The 14,594-nt window shown below is 42.6% G+C and overlaps 1 protein-coding gene across 1 annotated transcript in view; it reads left to right on the top strand.

Moving 5' to 3' along the window:
* Positions 1 to 14,594, top strand: part of LOXHD1 (lipoxygenase homology domains 1) — a 154,534-nt gene that overhangs the window by 70,235 nt on the left and 69,705 nt on the right. The window contains exons 16-26 of the mRNA XM_027720002.2: positions 154 to 230; positions 1,081 to 1,277; positions 1,623 to 1,815; positions 2,673 to 2,833; positions 6,359 to 6,683; positions 7,228 to 7,382; positions 8,777 to 8,910; positions 9,882 to 10,030; positions 11,327 to 11,431; positions 12,154 to 12,282; positions 13,012 to 13,176. Coding sequence (XP_027575803.2) covers positions 154 to 230; positions 1,081 to 1,277; positions 1,623 to 1,815; positions 2,673 to 2,833; positions 6,359 to 6,683; positions 7,228 to 7,382; positions 8,777 to 8,910; positions 9,882 to 10,030; positions 11,327 to 11,431; positions 12,154 to 12,282; positions 13,012 to 13,176 — 1,790 coding nt within the window. The remainder of the gene's footprint in view (positions 1 to 153; positions 231 to 1,080; positions 1,278 to 1,622; positions 1,816 to 2,672; positions 2,834 to 6,358; positions 6,684 to 7,227; positions 7,383 to 8,776; positions 8,911 to 9,881; positions 10,031 to 11,326; positions 11,432 to 12,153; positions 12,283 to 13,011; positions 13,177 to 14,594) is intronic.

Raw genomic sequence — 14,594 nt, 5'->3', positions numbered from 1 at the left:
GTTCCTGCTAAGTTAACAGAGATACAGAACCCTGTAAAAATATCTTTTTTGACTATGTTGTGGATTTGGAGTGTGTGCGGAGCCAGCCTAGATTTTCAAAGGTCTAACAGGTGCTAATTATTCAGAGATAACTTACTTCTTTTTGTAAACCAGATGGCTTGACAAAAATGAGGACGATGGTCAGATTGTCCGAGAATTAGTGCCTGCTGGGGAGTCACCAATGCTAAAAAGTGAGTTCAGCTTGGAAAAAAAAAGGTCGGGGTTTGAGCTGTACATGCAAATGTTTACTTGCTTTATTCTTCTTAATAATTCTTGTCAGTTCGCAGTAAATCTACTGGGCTTTTTTTTTTTGCCACTCTTATGAAAGAAACTGCAGTAGGTCACTCAGCTGGAAATGCCTCTGACTCTTAAATTCCAGTTTATGAATGGGATTAATTTGTATAATAGAGCATAATTGCAACATTATATGTGTAGAAAGAAACTTTGATTTCTAATGTTGTGATTTGTTTAAGAACTGCTTTCTTGTAGAGCTTTCTCTGAAGGATCTTGAATTGCCACTACTTTAGTAGACTAAATTCCATTGAATAATTGTGTTCACAGAAGAAAATCACCAAAAGTGTTATATTGGCCTTTTCTGGAGAACCAGGGCTCCAATACTACAATTTTCTTTAGAAAATGGTGCCTACAGATCTCAGGTTGAGATGATTTTTGTTTTGTTTTAGGAAAAAAAAAAAAGTAAAATGTATTGAATTGAATTGTAAGTATAAAAAAGAGTTAAATATTCTCACTTGCCTAAGTGCATTTGTATGGCTTGGGTAATCATCTAACAGTGAGAGGGAGGCATACAGAATATTATATGCTTACTAGTGTAAGTGTTGGATCTCTTATGTTCTGGTAAATAACTCCAAGGTGTGACAGCTTCTCCAGCATGGTCCTAAGATGCTGGATGCATGAGTGGAGGGCAAAGTCCTTCCTGTGTCTGTAGCTGGATCCTTCCTCCCCTATATCTTGTTTGAAGCCAGGCTGAGCACTGGAAATGCCACTCACATGTCTGTGTTTTGTACATCTATCTCACTTTAGATGTCAGTTATCACATCAGCGTGAAGACGGGAGATATCCCTGGTGCCAGCTCAGACTCCAAAGTTTTCATCAAACTCTACGGTGAAAAAGCAGACTCCAGCAAAGAGGCTCTCTTAGTCTCTGATAATGATCTAGGCAATTATTTTGAACGTGGTCGAGTGGATGAGTTTACTTTAGATATGAGGGATATTGGAAAGGTAAGAACCAATTGCAGGCGTCTTTGTGCTTCGTACAAGTGTCTGAATTCAGAATCAAATCAACACTCAGAACTGAATGTGATGAAAGAACCTCTGACCTTTACACTGGTTATTAAGGAACACGTTTTACATTGACTATTACATCAGCAGTCTAGTGTACATGCTGGCATGTGAAGAGTGCTTTACATTTATAGTTAAATACATATATAAATTATTTACATGAGCACAGTGGAAGAACAAAGCGCCAGGGTGAGGGGATTGTGGTATATTGAGTAGATTCTGTTGTGTGCGTAAATTCTGTGGGGTTTTTCCCTGCTCTCTTGGTTTTTGTTTGCTTTTTCAAAGATCAAACGAATACTGATTGGACATGACAACGTGGGTCTCCGATCTGGCTGGTTCCTTGCCAGTGTCCAGATCACAGTTCCAGTCCAGGGAAGGCAGTACATGTTCCCCTGCAACCGATGGCTCGACAAAGACGAGGCTGATGGCAGGGTGGAGGTGGAAGTCTACCCCAGTGAGATTGTGCCTATTGAGAAATGTAAGAGGACGTGTGGCTGTTTTATAGCTAGGACTAAAAATGTGTTACTAGCACTCTTGAGGACAAGTGCGTTAGACAAGATAGATGCTAAAACCAAAAAGTCCCCACCCTTACGAGCAAATGTTGTTGAGGAAAGTAAATTATTCTCATGTTTCCTTTTCTGAAAGGAAATGCTCCTGAAAAACATTACGGAGTTTTTCATCTTCATTTCCTGAGACTATATGAAAAAATTGCATCCTGGGCAGCATAACACAGCACAGAGGCAATGTGCTTCTTTGTTGCAATATCAGTGGGTTCTGCTTTTTTCACATTTATCTGGCCCCCTCCCTTTTTTTGTTTTTCACATTCATGTGCCCCGTTGCTGCACCAGACCTGTCCTGTCCTGTCTGTGTTACTCCCATTTCCTGCAAGGGGGAAGCTTTTTGATAAATATGGACCAAATCCCTACTGCCCACTTGACTTTTATCAGTAGACACATTTTCTTTTAAGGTCATGGTTAAAATTTGTCTTCAGATCCTGAGAAAGGATGCTATGTTTTCACCTACTCTCTGTAACACCCTCCCTTTTATTATACTAAGGAGATCCTTTAATCTCTCTGTGGCTAATACTGAAATGAAATTCCCTTTTAAGGCTCTGTTTTGCACCCCTGTGGCACTGGTTTAGCACTTGTAAAAGGCAAACTGTTAGGTTAGTCCTCAGTGAAGACTTCTGCTATCTCACATTTAGTTTGGATAAGAGCAAATGGTTGGCTACGTAGACATTTGTCAAGACAAGGTAATTTAATTTTGAATCTGAACCCTCAGGAATGTTGTTATCTGGGCTTCTCTCCTGATTTAATTGCTTTATTTTTGGACTAGTGATAAACTATGAGGTGTCTGTAGTTACTGGAGACGTGCGAGCCGCAGGCACCAACGCCAAAGTGTTCATGCAGATTTATGGTGAGACTGGCAAAACTGAGCTGATCATCCTGGAAAACAGATCCAACAACTTTGAACGGGGAGCCACAGATATCTTCAAGGTATGATGAAGGCTGTCGCTGCCACTTCTAAGAGGGGAAAGAAAGGACCAGCCAAAAGTGAGACATCGATAGAATAATTGGCCCAATCGTATAAAAAAATTTTTTTAAGAAAATTGCAGGTCTGACAGTATGTGCTGTCCTCTATCCATATTTTTGGGAGCTTTTGTATTTCTTTTGTGAAGTTTTGTGTTTTGTGGAGGGGCTTTCATCTTCTGAGGGGCTGATAGCAAAGGGGCCATTGAAGTCTGTGATCTAATAGCGGTGTTTGTTTACATTTACTTCCAAAAGGGGGTACTCATGTTAGGTCTCAAAAGGCCTTTGAGTGACACTTTGGGATTGACCACATGTTATTGTCCCATTCTGATGTCTAGCTGGGGAAAGAAACCCCACATCTGTATAAGAATATAAGGAATCCCAGCTTGGCGTGTGGTCACACGTGCCATTAACCACCGGTACGTGTGCCAGCCCTGCAGGGGTTGGCAGCTGTAATTTCTGTGAACGTGTGAGAGCCCTGCGGATTTTGCTGTCTGTAGCGCTGTTCCAGTGAGTCACAGTGAGGTGTACAGCACGTTCCTCCTGCTATCAGAATGGTCAGAATTTAGGTTTTATACTTGTTATGCCCCGCTCCACTCAGCGGGCTTAGGGGAAGGTTGTTTGATTTACTTTGGTAGGTGTGTGGGATAAACAACAAAATTCTCAGGAGGCTCAATAACAAACTTTTACTTACAAACTTTAGAACACTAAGGTAGAATAAGGTGCTTGGCAAACTTTAAAATGTAGCCATTTCGATTATTATCATCTATAGAAATGCAGCAATATGAAAGCATAAAATTAACACTTAAGAAAGCGTATGAGGGAAAAGAAGGAAAGAGAAACAAAGGATAAGAGTAGAAAGGTATAGAGTCACCACCCACAAGTTCAGTGACAAGACTTGATTGTTGCAATTTCTGTGATGGCCAAAGTGATGGCCACAGTCTTGATCCATCGAGGACGGGGGAAGCCCAGACACAAATTTCAGTGGGTTAATAAATGCTCAGGCTAGGTGGAAATGCCCAGGTACCTCTCCTGGTGGGGGGAGGAGTTTTACACTGAGCACTTCAAGGGTCTTTGATGGTTCATGGCCCCTTCTAAGACATGATGGCTGCCTTTTCCCTCACTGTAGTCAAGCCAATTATGCCACATCAGATGGCATGAAAAACTTCAGGTCTACAAGCCAATGTCCTGGTACTTCCCTGGAGAAGAGTTTTCACACCTGAGTCATTTGTGTAAGGGAGGACACTGGCATGACAAAAAGTACTATCCCAACCTCTCAGGATCTGCTTCTTGTCAGCCTCTTCCCTTACCTGGCTGAAAACCCAACTTGCAGCCTCTGGTGGTGGGTGTGCACCCACTCTGCACCTGGGCAGCACCCCGGGATTGTTTGAGCCATTAACAATTAACATTTCAGTCTCACACCTCCTTCTGAGCAACCCAGCAGGGTATCTGCAGGGGTGAGAAGCCTTAGACGTAATTCAGGTGGGTGAGCCAGGGCCTGGCTAATCCAGCAAGAGGTCCCAGGCTGATGAGGCTGAGCAGCAGGTTTGGATCACAGCATGGACAGGCATCCTCTCCCTTCTGGACCAGCATCCTTTTCTGCTTCATGAGCTTGGGTTTTCTGCCCAGATAAACAGAGGTCTGGGGTAAAGGAATGCTCTTAGTTCTTGCCCTGTTGAGGTCAGGACATGTCAGAGCCACATGCTTCTGTATTGAAGGAGAGACCAACATCTGGACAGTGAAGCACATAGTCCAGATGGAAGTGGGATTTAAGGCACATCTGTCATATGTGCTCACAGCACAAGGCTCAGCACAGTGGTGCCTACGTCTCCCTTTGAATTTGCAGTCCCACAGAGGCTGGATCTGTCTCATCAGAGCTAAACTTGGAGCTAATTGCTGAAGCTCCCCTGAATCATCAAGACTGGGGTATTCTTCCTGCTGTCACTGGCCAAATGGAGGTGCCTTTATCCACAGCTTTACCAGTTTTTTAATGTGTATTTTTTAGATCAGTTCACCTCCTCCTGCCTCATTTTCTTGCTTTACAGAATGGAGTAACTGATGTTTATCCATTTTTAATGAATTCTCTGGGATTTAAAATGTCTACTACCTTATAAATGTTTGCTTTTTTAAAACTCTCTATAATTTTAAGATTAGGTTTCTCTGATTTTAAAGGAAATAAGCTTTCAAAAATTTATGAGTAAAAGCTATTAGCCAATATCAGATTTATAATAAAGCCATATGTACAGTGTTCTGTTTACATAGCCATGCTTATATCCTCTCTCAGATATTTATTGCTAGATTGGAAAGTTATACCCATTTTCTGTATTTTTTTTTTGTAAGCACACAAGGCAGAAGCTCTGAAACATAAATAGACAGATCTTTCATCTCCTTCATAGTATGAATATCTACAAAAGATATGGGCAAAAATAAGATTCTGTGAGCTACATGCTAATAGGAAATGCTATCAGTTACGGACAAGGCATGCAGGATAATCACAGCAAATCTAAGGGAAAAGCCATGTAAGGAAATACACATTCTTTATGTCGGGACAGCTGGATCAATTTTAGTTTTCTGATAAGCGTCTTGTGGGCAATTGATTTTGTTTTAATCTACAAAATGCTTCTAGACTAAAACCTTACATGCCTAGTTCCAGATTTCAGCCTGAAGCAAATGTTTGCAAGTTTTATAACATAAACAGTGCCTAACAGCATAAACAATGATCAGAAACAAGTCATTGATTGTTGAAGGATTGTGTCGAGTAAAATCTTCTATCCAACTTCATTAGGTAGTAATCTGGACAGATAATCTAAACCAAGAAGGTTTTGTGTCTGCTGTACTGACTAGAGAGATGTAAATCTTCTTACTGATCAGCCTTCTGCCACTGATGCACCGTAACCAGTAGTGATTGTATCCTCTCTGCACACTAGCAAAGTGTGAAAATACTTCTCCAATTTTCTGGATGAGAAGGAAGGAGAAGGTCAGTCCAAACTCAGGGTCTGTGTCAGAGATCAGCTCATCTGAGTTAACTGCCTTTTCATTATGCCATTATTGCCTCTTGCTGGGTTCATGTTTTGTCCTAAATGTAAAATATATCTTATTGTGAATTTTGAAAGGCCTCATGCACTGAGAATCTGTAAAAACCTAGTATGATGTTTTGGAATATTCACTTTTAATGGCAACATAGAGACAATACTGGTGAGGAGAGTAAGGGGGAAGTAGAGAGCCAAATAAACACAGATTCATCTTCTACCCTCACCATGGTTGCCTGGAATGTCTTCAGCTCAGTCTGTTCACATGAGATTTGGTAAGGGGATGTATGAAATGGTAAAGCAGGAACAAAAAAAAGTAAAGGTGAACTTGCATAAAAAATTGTTCTTACCCTTGCTTAGACATTTTGGGTGCTAGAGGCCGTGCTCCCCATTTTTGAGAATACGCTTTGTGAAATTGAGATGTCTTATGTCTCCCTGGGTGACGACTTTTCCTTGGCGACAGAGGGAGGCTGCAGATGTTGGCAAGATCTATAAGATTCGGGTAGGCCATGACGGGACAGGCATTGGGGATGGCTGGTTCCTGGAAAGCGTCACGCTGAAGCGGCTGAAGGCTAAGGAGTCTGATAAAAAGAAGCAGAAGAAGAAGAAGAAGAAGTCTGACGAGGAGGAGGAGGAAGAGGAGGAGGAGGAGGAGGAGGAAGAGGGGACCAAGGTGGACGAAGGAATGGATGTCTACACATTTGTGGCACACCGCTGGTTGGCTAGAGACGAGGGGGATAAGGAGATCGAGGTGGAGCTGGTGCCTGACGGGGAATCTGACCTGGAGGGTAAATATCAGGGGGAATGTGTGTGTGTGTGTGTGTGTGTGTCTGTGTGTCTGTGTGTGTGTGTGTGTGTGTATGTGCATGTATCCAGCAGCTGCATGAAGGATGATAACCACACTGCAGTGCTCGGCAGGACCACTTATTCCCCCTCAACTATCCCACTGCCCAAGGCCTGCAGAGCTTTTTACCCCTTGCTTTGGTTGATCAGTGCTGGGGAGGAAGAGGATGGTGGTTATACTAAGGCAGAGCATGGAGGAGACAGTTTGAAGATGGAATACTGTAAGATTCTCCAAGGATTGTCTGAGGCACTGGGGTCAGGAGTCCCACAGGTTACCACTGTGGCTGAGAGTCTAGCAAGCTGTAACTATCGTTATGGCCGGAGGAAGATGAAGCTGCTCATATTTTAAGCTAGGTGCAAACAAACTCCAGGCAAAACCTTTCTGTGCTGGCATTCTGGGGTTACATGCTTGCAGGGTGAGCCACAGATTTGATGAAGTGTGGCTATTCCTGGGCTCCTCCTGAATTGCCTTTGCAATTTTACTTGCAGAGAATACGTATGAAGTCCGCGTTCTCACTGGGACTGTGTGGGGGGCTGGGACGGATGCTAATGTCTTCTTGAACATCTATGGCTTAGAGAGAGGAGACACGGGTGAGCGCCAGCTGAAAAGGTCGAATAACCTCAACAAGTTTGAAAAGGGACAGGTAATGCATGAACTCAACTCACTCAAGCGAGCAGAAGGCTGGCAGAGCTCTCTCGGTTATCACGCTGGCCAGTCAGTACAACCTCTTCTCTTCAAGGCTTGGCTTCTTTCAGCTTAAAGCTCAAACACATTTTATTTCTGAAATATGTAAAGTAAAATTCCTCAAAACATTTTCCAGGGGAAGTTCATTTGAATAATAAGCCAAACAACCAATTTCCCGTTGCAGACACCTTTTGCATCTGCTTCCTGTAAGCATTCTGGTAATAATGCTTCCTCCCAGGAATACTTGAAAACCACAAACTTTAAATTAATATTGGAGAGCGTTTGTGAGGCAGCTCAAGTATGTAGGTATTTAGGTTGCAAATACTATTCTAAATGTTCCACTCGACCAGTCAGGGAATAAAAACAATATTACACGGTGTGCTGTAATTACATTATAATCCAGTCCAATTAAAGAACATCTCTAGTAGATTGAGTATTTGCCTTAAAAAAGTTTATGAACAATTAACAAGCTACTGTTATAGCCAGGAGTTTTTCAAGGAACAATTTTGAATAACAAAAAAAAAAAAAAAGAAAAAAAAAAAAAGAAAAAAATTATGGAAACAAAAAACAGCTGTGGAAAACTTGCAATCACGAAAAAAAGAGCCTAAGGTTGTTAAATAAGCTGTTAGCTGTGATTTATGAGCTTGGCACCGGTGAAACTGCAACCTGCACAGGGTTCTTCATTCAGTGGGAAGAGCTCCAAGCTGCAAATGTAATGCTCTGTACTCCTGGGAGTACAAACCTGAAGTCTACCAACATATTAATCACATTAAGATGTTTAAACTGTTATGATAGCAAGGACCATCCTGTCACACTAACACAGTTAATAAATGAACCTCTTGATTGTGGTAAGTGACAAAGGGAGGACATTCTGTGTTTTGAAAGAAAGCATATGGACTGTGTTTTGGGGCCATCCTGTGCAGAGCCTGGAGCTGGACTCAGTGATTCTTGTGGGTCTCTTCCAACACTGGTATCCTATGACTCTACACAGAGGTGAACAGGAGAATTTCTGTGGAGTCAGTATGTTTCTGATCAGTTCCAGTTTCAATCTGTGGGAAAATACCAAGCCCGAAAGGAATGATATGTAGGAGAGATGAGTTAAACCTAGAGGAAGCTGAAACTGGGATGAAGTAAAGAGAGGAGTGAAGGGTTGGGCCATCCATGGCTGCTCCATGAAGGAGCCAAGCATGAGTGTTAATGGGAGTCCTCAAAGCTCTGTAGTTATTTTTGTATACACACACAAAGAGTACCAGGAGAACTTACAAATAGCTATTTTTTAATGGGGAAAAGGACTACCCTTGACCATTTACTGCCTTTCTTTCCTGCTTTATGTGCCTTTTGCCTCCTGTGCAGGTGGATGTGTTCACCGTCAAAGCCATTGACCTGGGTGAGCTGAAGAAGCTGCGAATTCGCCATGATAACTCTGGTACCAGCCCAAGCTGGTACCTGGAGAGGGTAGAGATTGTTGACCTCAAGGAGAGCACCACGTGAGCACCCTGCTGCACCCTTTTCGCATGCTCAGAAAAGGGTTCCACGTTCTCAGGAACCTGCAGAGTTGCAGGGAGGCAGAGGAGGTGCAGAAGGGCATCGTCGTAGCTCCTCACCAGCTCACGGGGAACAGGCACCCTTTGGGAGCCTAGTGGTGATTGTGCCATTACACTGAGTGGGGGGCCATTCTGGGGTGCTTGTGTGGGGGGTTTTGCTGTCCCAGCATCTCTGCAGCTTGGTAACCAGCAGTATTTGGAAGGGAACCTCAGGTTTTCTCTGTTTCTCGTGGGAGGGACTCAACTCTCCCGCCTGGAAAGGTCCTTGAGGAGAGCCTACACTCAAGCATTTCCCTTCTAGGCCTCACTTTGGAAGTCCATGAGCTCACGTTTCAGTTGTCTTTTGTACCAAATGGAAATGTCTGAGCCAGAAGCAAATCCTGATCTGAGCAAACTCCCATGATTTTCACAGAAAGCTGGATGAGCAAAGACTGGGCTGTTCAAAACCTGAAATACAGGCTTGCCCTTGAGCTGGAACGTGCTTGAAACCACATGTGCTTAAAAGTTGCACAATGCTCTGGTGGGTGGGACCACTTATAAGGACCTAAAGATGAGTCCAGCCTTCATAAACATAAAATGCCTGGGAGACGGGAGGTTCCCTTAAGTTATTTAACTTTTTCTGGGACTTTAAAATGAATCAATCATATGGGGCTGACAGCCCAGAAACAGCACTTTGCAGTAAGTGCTACCCAACCTATTTATGGATTGAGTTCCCCCAAATGACACCGGATCTCAAAAATAAAAACAGATGTGTTGTTTGGCTTTGAATAATCTTGATTTTGGTTTGTTTTAGGTTTTTTGTGGTTGGTTTGTTTTTGTTTTTTTTTTTAAGTAGCCTCTGATCTGTGCTTTTTCGTGTTATTAAAGCCTGTGAAGTCCTATGTAAGTGCCGGGTGCTGCTGTCATTCTTGTAGGTATTATTTTCCATGCCAGCGCTGGTTAGCAGTTGAGGAAGATGATGGTCAGATTATCAGGGAGCTGGTCCCAGTGGATGAAGCATTTGTAAAGAAAGATTCTGAAAATGATGGCCAGTCTCCTGCAACGCTGGGCCTGGAACAGAAAGGTTTATATTAGCCTTGTGTTTCTTCTCTTGAAAGGAACCGAGTTAATAACACTGCTGAGGGCACTAGCACTTAGCAGTAGCAGTTACTCACTGTACTGTAATTTTGCCTCTACCATGAAATTTTCAGGTGTGAATGAAATGTGAAGGGTGTGTCAGACAGCAAGGAGTGAACCCTCCTCATTTTTAGTTGATTTAATCATCTTGCAAGATTGGACCCAAAGTGACGGAGCTAGGAAGATGAGTAACATGTTCAGTCATCGTCTTTTAAATGAAATACATATTTGTTGCTAATATGTAAGGAATAGATCTCATTCATTTCACATCATGGAATGTAATGGTTAAATGTTTCAACATAAAAGTGAGCAGGGAGTAAACATAGCCAAAGAAAGTGAAGGGACCTAAATTTATCTCACTTTCCATCTTGCTGCTTATGTCAGTTGTCCTCCAAAATAACTTTGCTTCACTTGTAAATAATTTTGCGTGGTAACCACAGAGCAGTGACACACTCCTGGGTCTGATGCTTCAAGGTGCTGAAGGCCCAACTGGTTTCCTAGCCGGTGAAAGGTTTTAAACTGTCCCCTAATTTCCTCCTCAAATGCTTTTGAATACGTGAACAATTTCCACAAGTTGTACAGCCAAAAGAGTTCCACAAAGTGTTTATCCCTTTGATTCAGGAGGACATGCTGGTTAAGCAGCATTCTGGAAACGTGTGTAACTATGGAGAAGATGTTCCATTTTGGAAATCTTGGTTAGGTTATAGCAGCGCAGTGAAGACTATATTAGACTTTTCCACATTTTTTTATGAGTTGGCTGCACTTGTTAAATGATGGTGCAGTAGAAACCCTCCTAATGATGTTGTTCTGAAGGGTGTGTTTCTGAGTATGAACTGTATATGTCGGTGTACATACCTTCTGGTACGTGTTATATGCACATACATTATTTGGTGCTGATAATATAAAGGGGGGGTATGTGGGGTTTTATTGATGAAATATTATAGGCAGAGGCAGCTTTGAGGAGTGTTTGAGGTTTCCAGGAAGCAAATGGGAAGGCTTAAGCACATTTCTTATCTGTAGATGTGCAGGCAATGCACTGAATGACTGGAGCAGGAGAAGATTCTACAACCAGATAGCCCAGCTCACCTCAAGAGCTACCACAGCATAGGAGAGGAATTAGAGATTACAGCGTGACTGTGATCAGTCAAAATGAAACTCAAACCAAGCACACATATGGTAGGAAAAGTAGAGTTAACTCCTGGTCAGCCTTCACACTCTTAAATTGGCGTATTTTATCTGACAGCTAAATCAACAACATACACTGTGAAAGTGAAAACCGGGGACAAGAAGAATGCTGGGACAGATGCCAACGTCTTCATCATACTCTACGGAAGTAAAGATGATACAGGTATGGCTTCACACAGTGTAAAAAGATGGCAACTCACTGTTGGACCCCTGAAAAGACAGGTCACAGTCTCCTTTTATATCCTCAATACCCCACCTCACTCCTTTTTAGTACCATGTTGTGTTCCCGCTGTCGGTGAACACATCGTGGTGACTTGGAGCACACCAACAGCTGCTCTAAGTCACTGCTGAACTTTTTGATGCTGATTTGCACCAGCTGCTGGTCTAAAGGTTTTAATTCCAGTTATAGAAACAGCATAGTTGACTGGGACTACGTTACTGAGCAGTGAATGCGGTGGATTATTTGCTTTCCTCAGCAATGAATCAGCATGCTCCCAAAATCCAGCCCTCCTCTGCCTCTTTGAGTGGCCCAGAAGTGTTTAATCAGCTGATGAGCAAATCCTCTTGGAAGCAGCTGAGCTGTGTATGCAGTGACTGGGATGCCCGTGAGAGTGACAGGGAACTGACGAGTAGCGCTGATTTCTTTAGCTGTGAACACAGCACAACAGCATCGTCCTTTTTTCATTGCCAGAGGATCATTCAATGGAAGAGTTCTGTATATTTTGGGTGATGGTACAGGCTTGGTCTCAGAGGAAGGGACAAAGTTCAGATCTTGAGATGAAAAGCCAGTTTTTGCATTTTAGCCACTTCCCTCGTTCCACTGTTGACATTCCCAGAGGATTTGTTTCACACACTGAACAATGTCCTTTTGCATCGCCACAACAGGGACAGTCAGCCTAAAGGCCTCAAAGATTAACAAGAACAAATTTGAGCGTGGGAAGGTAGATGAGTTTACAGTGGAGTCTGTGGACATTGGAGACCTGAAAAAAATCAAGATAGGCCATGACAATAAAGGTAAGATAATCTGCTTGGTAATGCAGTATTTCTGGTGCACTAGGCACGTTGCTGTATAAAATAACCTGCCTCCAAGACCCCAAATGTCATTTACCTTTCCGTGACAGATCCTTGCTGTCACTTTGGCTGTTGCTGCTACTATCTTTTCTGCTAATTGCATTCCCATGTCTGTGGCAATATGAGCTCAGTAGTGGCAACTTGCAGGGAGCTTTGCAACCTCTGCCTCTGCAAGAGTTTCCTTAGTTTTGCAGCCATGTCCTTAGAGAGATTTCTCAGATATCACTGAACATCATTTTTGTTTTTGTCATGTGGGACCTGTAGACTTGTCTCAATTCTGTATTAATTTTTATGTTGTTGTTTTGATTATCAAGTCTTGGCTGCCTTTCAGACATGGCTGTGTCTCTGCTACAAACAAGGTAGGCAGTGGGGGGATGCATGGATCCCTTCCCCTGTGGGGCAGCAAGGGACATGTTCATTGATAACTGCTCTGTATTATTACAAAGGCAAATTAATCCAAGCGATGGAGTAATTAGCATTTCCATGTGCACATCTTTAGCCTGACAGATATAGAAATGTAAAGCATTTTAGCTCGATGAGTTTTGTGTTATATATTTTATTTTTCCTTTGGCAAAGGAGAGAAAGATTTATTTCTCGGAGGTCTGGAACGCATTTCCCGTTGTCTGTAAAGGCTCTGTGGGTTATTATTCACTGTTATCTTTCCAACCACAGGTAATTCAACTGGCTGGTTTCTGGAATGGGTGGAGATTGATGCCCCGTCACTGGGACAGTGCCTCAAGTTCCCTTGTGGACGTTGGCTGGATAAATCGGAGGATGATGGAGCCATTGAGAGAATCATCTTTCCTGCAAAACTGCAGACAAGAGAGTATATCCCATGTGAGCAGAATGCCATTTCCCCAGGGTACACCCATCATTACAGAAGATTAAATTACACTAGCTCATGCGGTTTTATAGGCTTGGCCTCTCCCTTGAATTGGCTTTGGAAAATTTATAAATAGATCACATACCAGCTGCTTCAATTACTACAGGAAGGTTCCTCTGGGTGCTCTAGACTAACAGTTCCTGTATTTGCCAAACCAGAGAATCGTTAGAAGTCATGTGGATGTGTCTGATTTTCTCTTTGCTCCCTTTTCCCCCATCCTATCCAAGTCCTCTGCTCATTCCAAGCTGTTCTTCCTTGTTTCCAGTTTCCCTTTGATCTTGTTCCATTCTAATATTGCCGTTTCTGTTGTCAAAGCAGACACTTTGGTCTTGCTTCCAAGCCTGAGTTCTTCCAGTGCCTTTCTCAGTGTTCACCCATATCTTGCTGACCTTCTTCCAGACTTTTTTCAGAGTGGTGTTTTTCTGATAACATTGTACCAATCTGCCTCTCCTAGTATTCTCTAATTTATTCCTTACTCTTCATTCCTCTTTAAAATAATTTCTTGAGTAAACATTACCCCAGCTCAGCTCCTTGTGAGTACAAGCTTACAATTTTCGTGTCTGCTATGGCAACTCCAACTCTCCCATTCTGGCAACTTCTTTTCCTGCCTCCAGAATATTGAGCATCAGATAACATGGCCTTCATGAAATGAATGAACCATTCTTTTGCTTATTCTGTAGCCGTCTTCCTTATTTTCCCCTCTCTTGAGCATCTTTGACTACATGTAGGGTACTCACAGCCTTGAGACTGAACTTGACTTGTCCCTCCCTGATCTGCTTCATTTCAAGTTGTTGATAAATATTTTTTGTCCAACCACCACAGTACTGCTAAACCAACTTTTTCTTTCAATATGTTGGATGCCACATGATGAGGGATGAGGCTTGGTGCCTCAGAGTTGATTATCATGTCATGCCCTGCTGGGTGCTCCCTTGGTCAATCTTAAGAGATAAGTTGTACACACCAAAGCTGTCTCCTATCTCATCTCATCTCGTCTCATCTCATCTCATCCCTCAGTGTATTCATTGATGATTTCAAAACCCTTACCTCCTGCAGTTCCTTATATAAATATCAAAATTTAGAGCTGCCCAATCTCTGTTTTTCTGCCTCAGTTGCCTTCTTCATAAGTAGCTGTGAGAATAACCACACAAAATAGTATCAGTTGTTTTGTCTCCTTTTTTACTGTCAGTATCATGTTGCATGTTGAAGGTCTCTCCAAGGTCTAGGTCCTTGTATCTGCAGACTGTAAGCTAAAATAATTTCTTGTCTGATGATCTGCCAGTGTCACCTCTTTGTGCCTCTCCCAATCTTTGACCAAGGCAATTTTACGTATTGTATCTTGCCTTCTTTACCTAAACTGTCTGGAGCAGAAGAA

Source organism: Pipra filicauda, unplaced genomic scaffold (assembly GCF_003945595.2).
Source record: "Pipra filicauda isolate LSUMZ 115617 unplaced genomic scaffold, ASM394559v2 scaffold215_size1667880_pilon, whole genome shotgun sequence".
NCBI classification, from domain to species: domain Eukaryota; kingdom Metazoa; phylum Chordata; class Aves; order Passeriformes; family Pipridae; genus Pipra; species Pipra filicauda.
The sequence above is the reverse complement of the archived record's forward strand: the minus strand, read 5'-3'. Positions and strand labels throughout refer to the sequence as shown.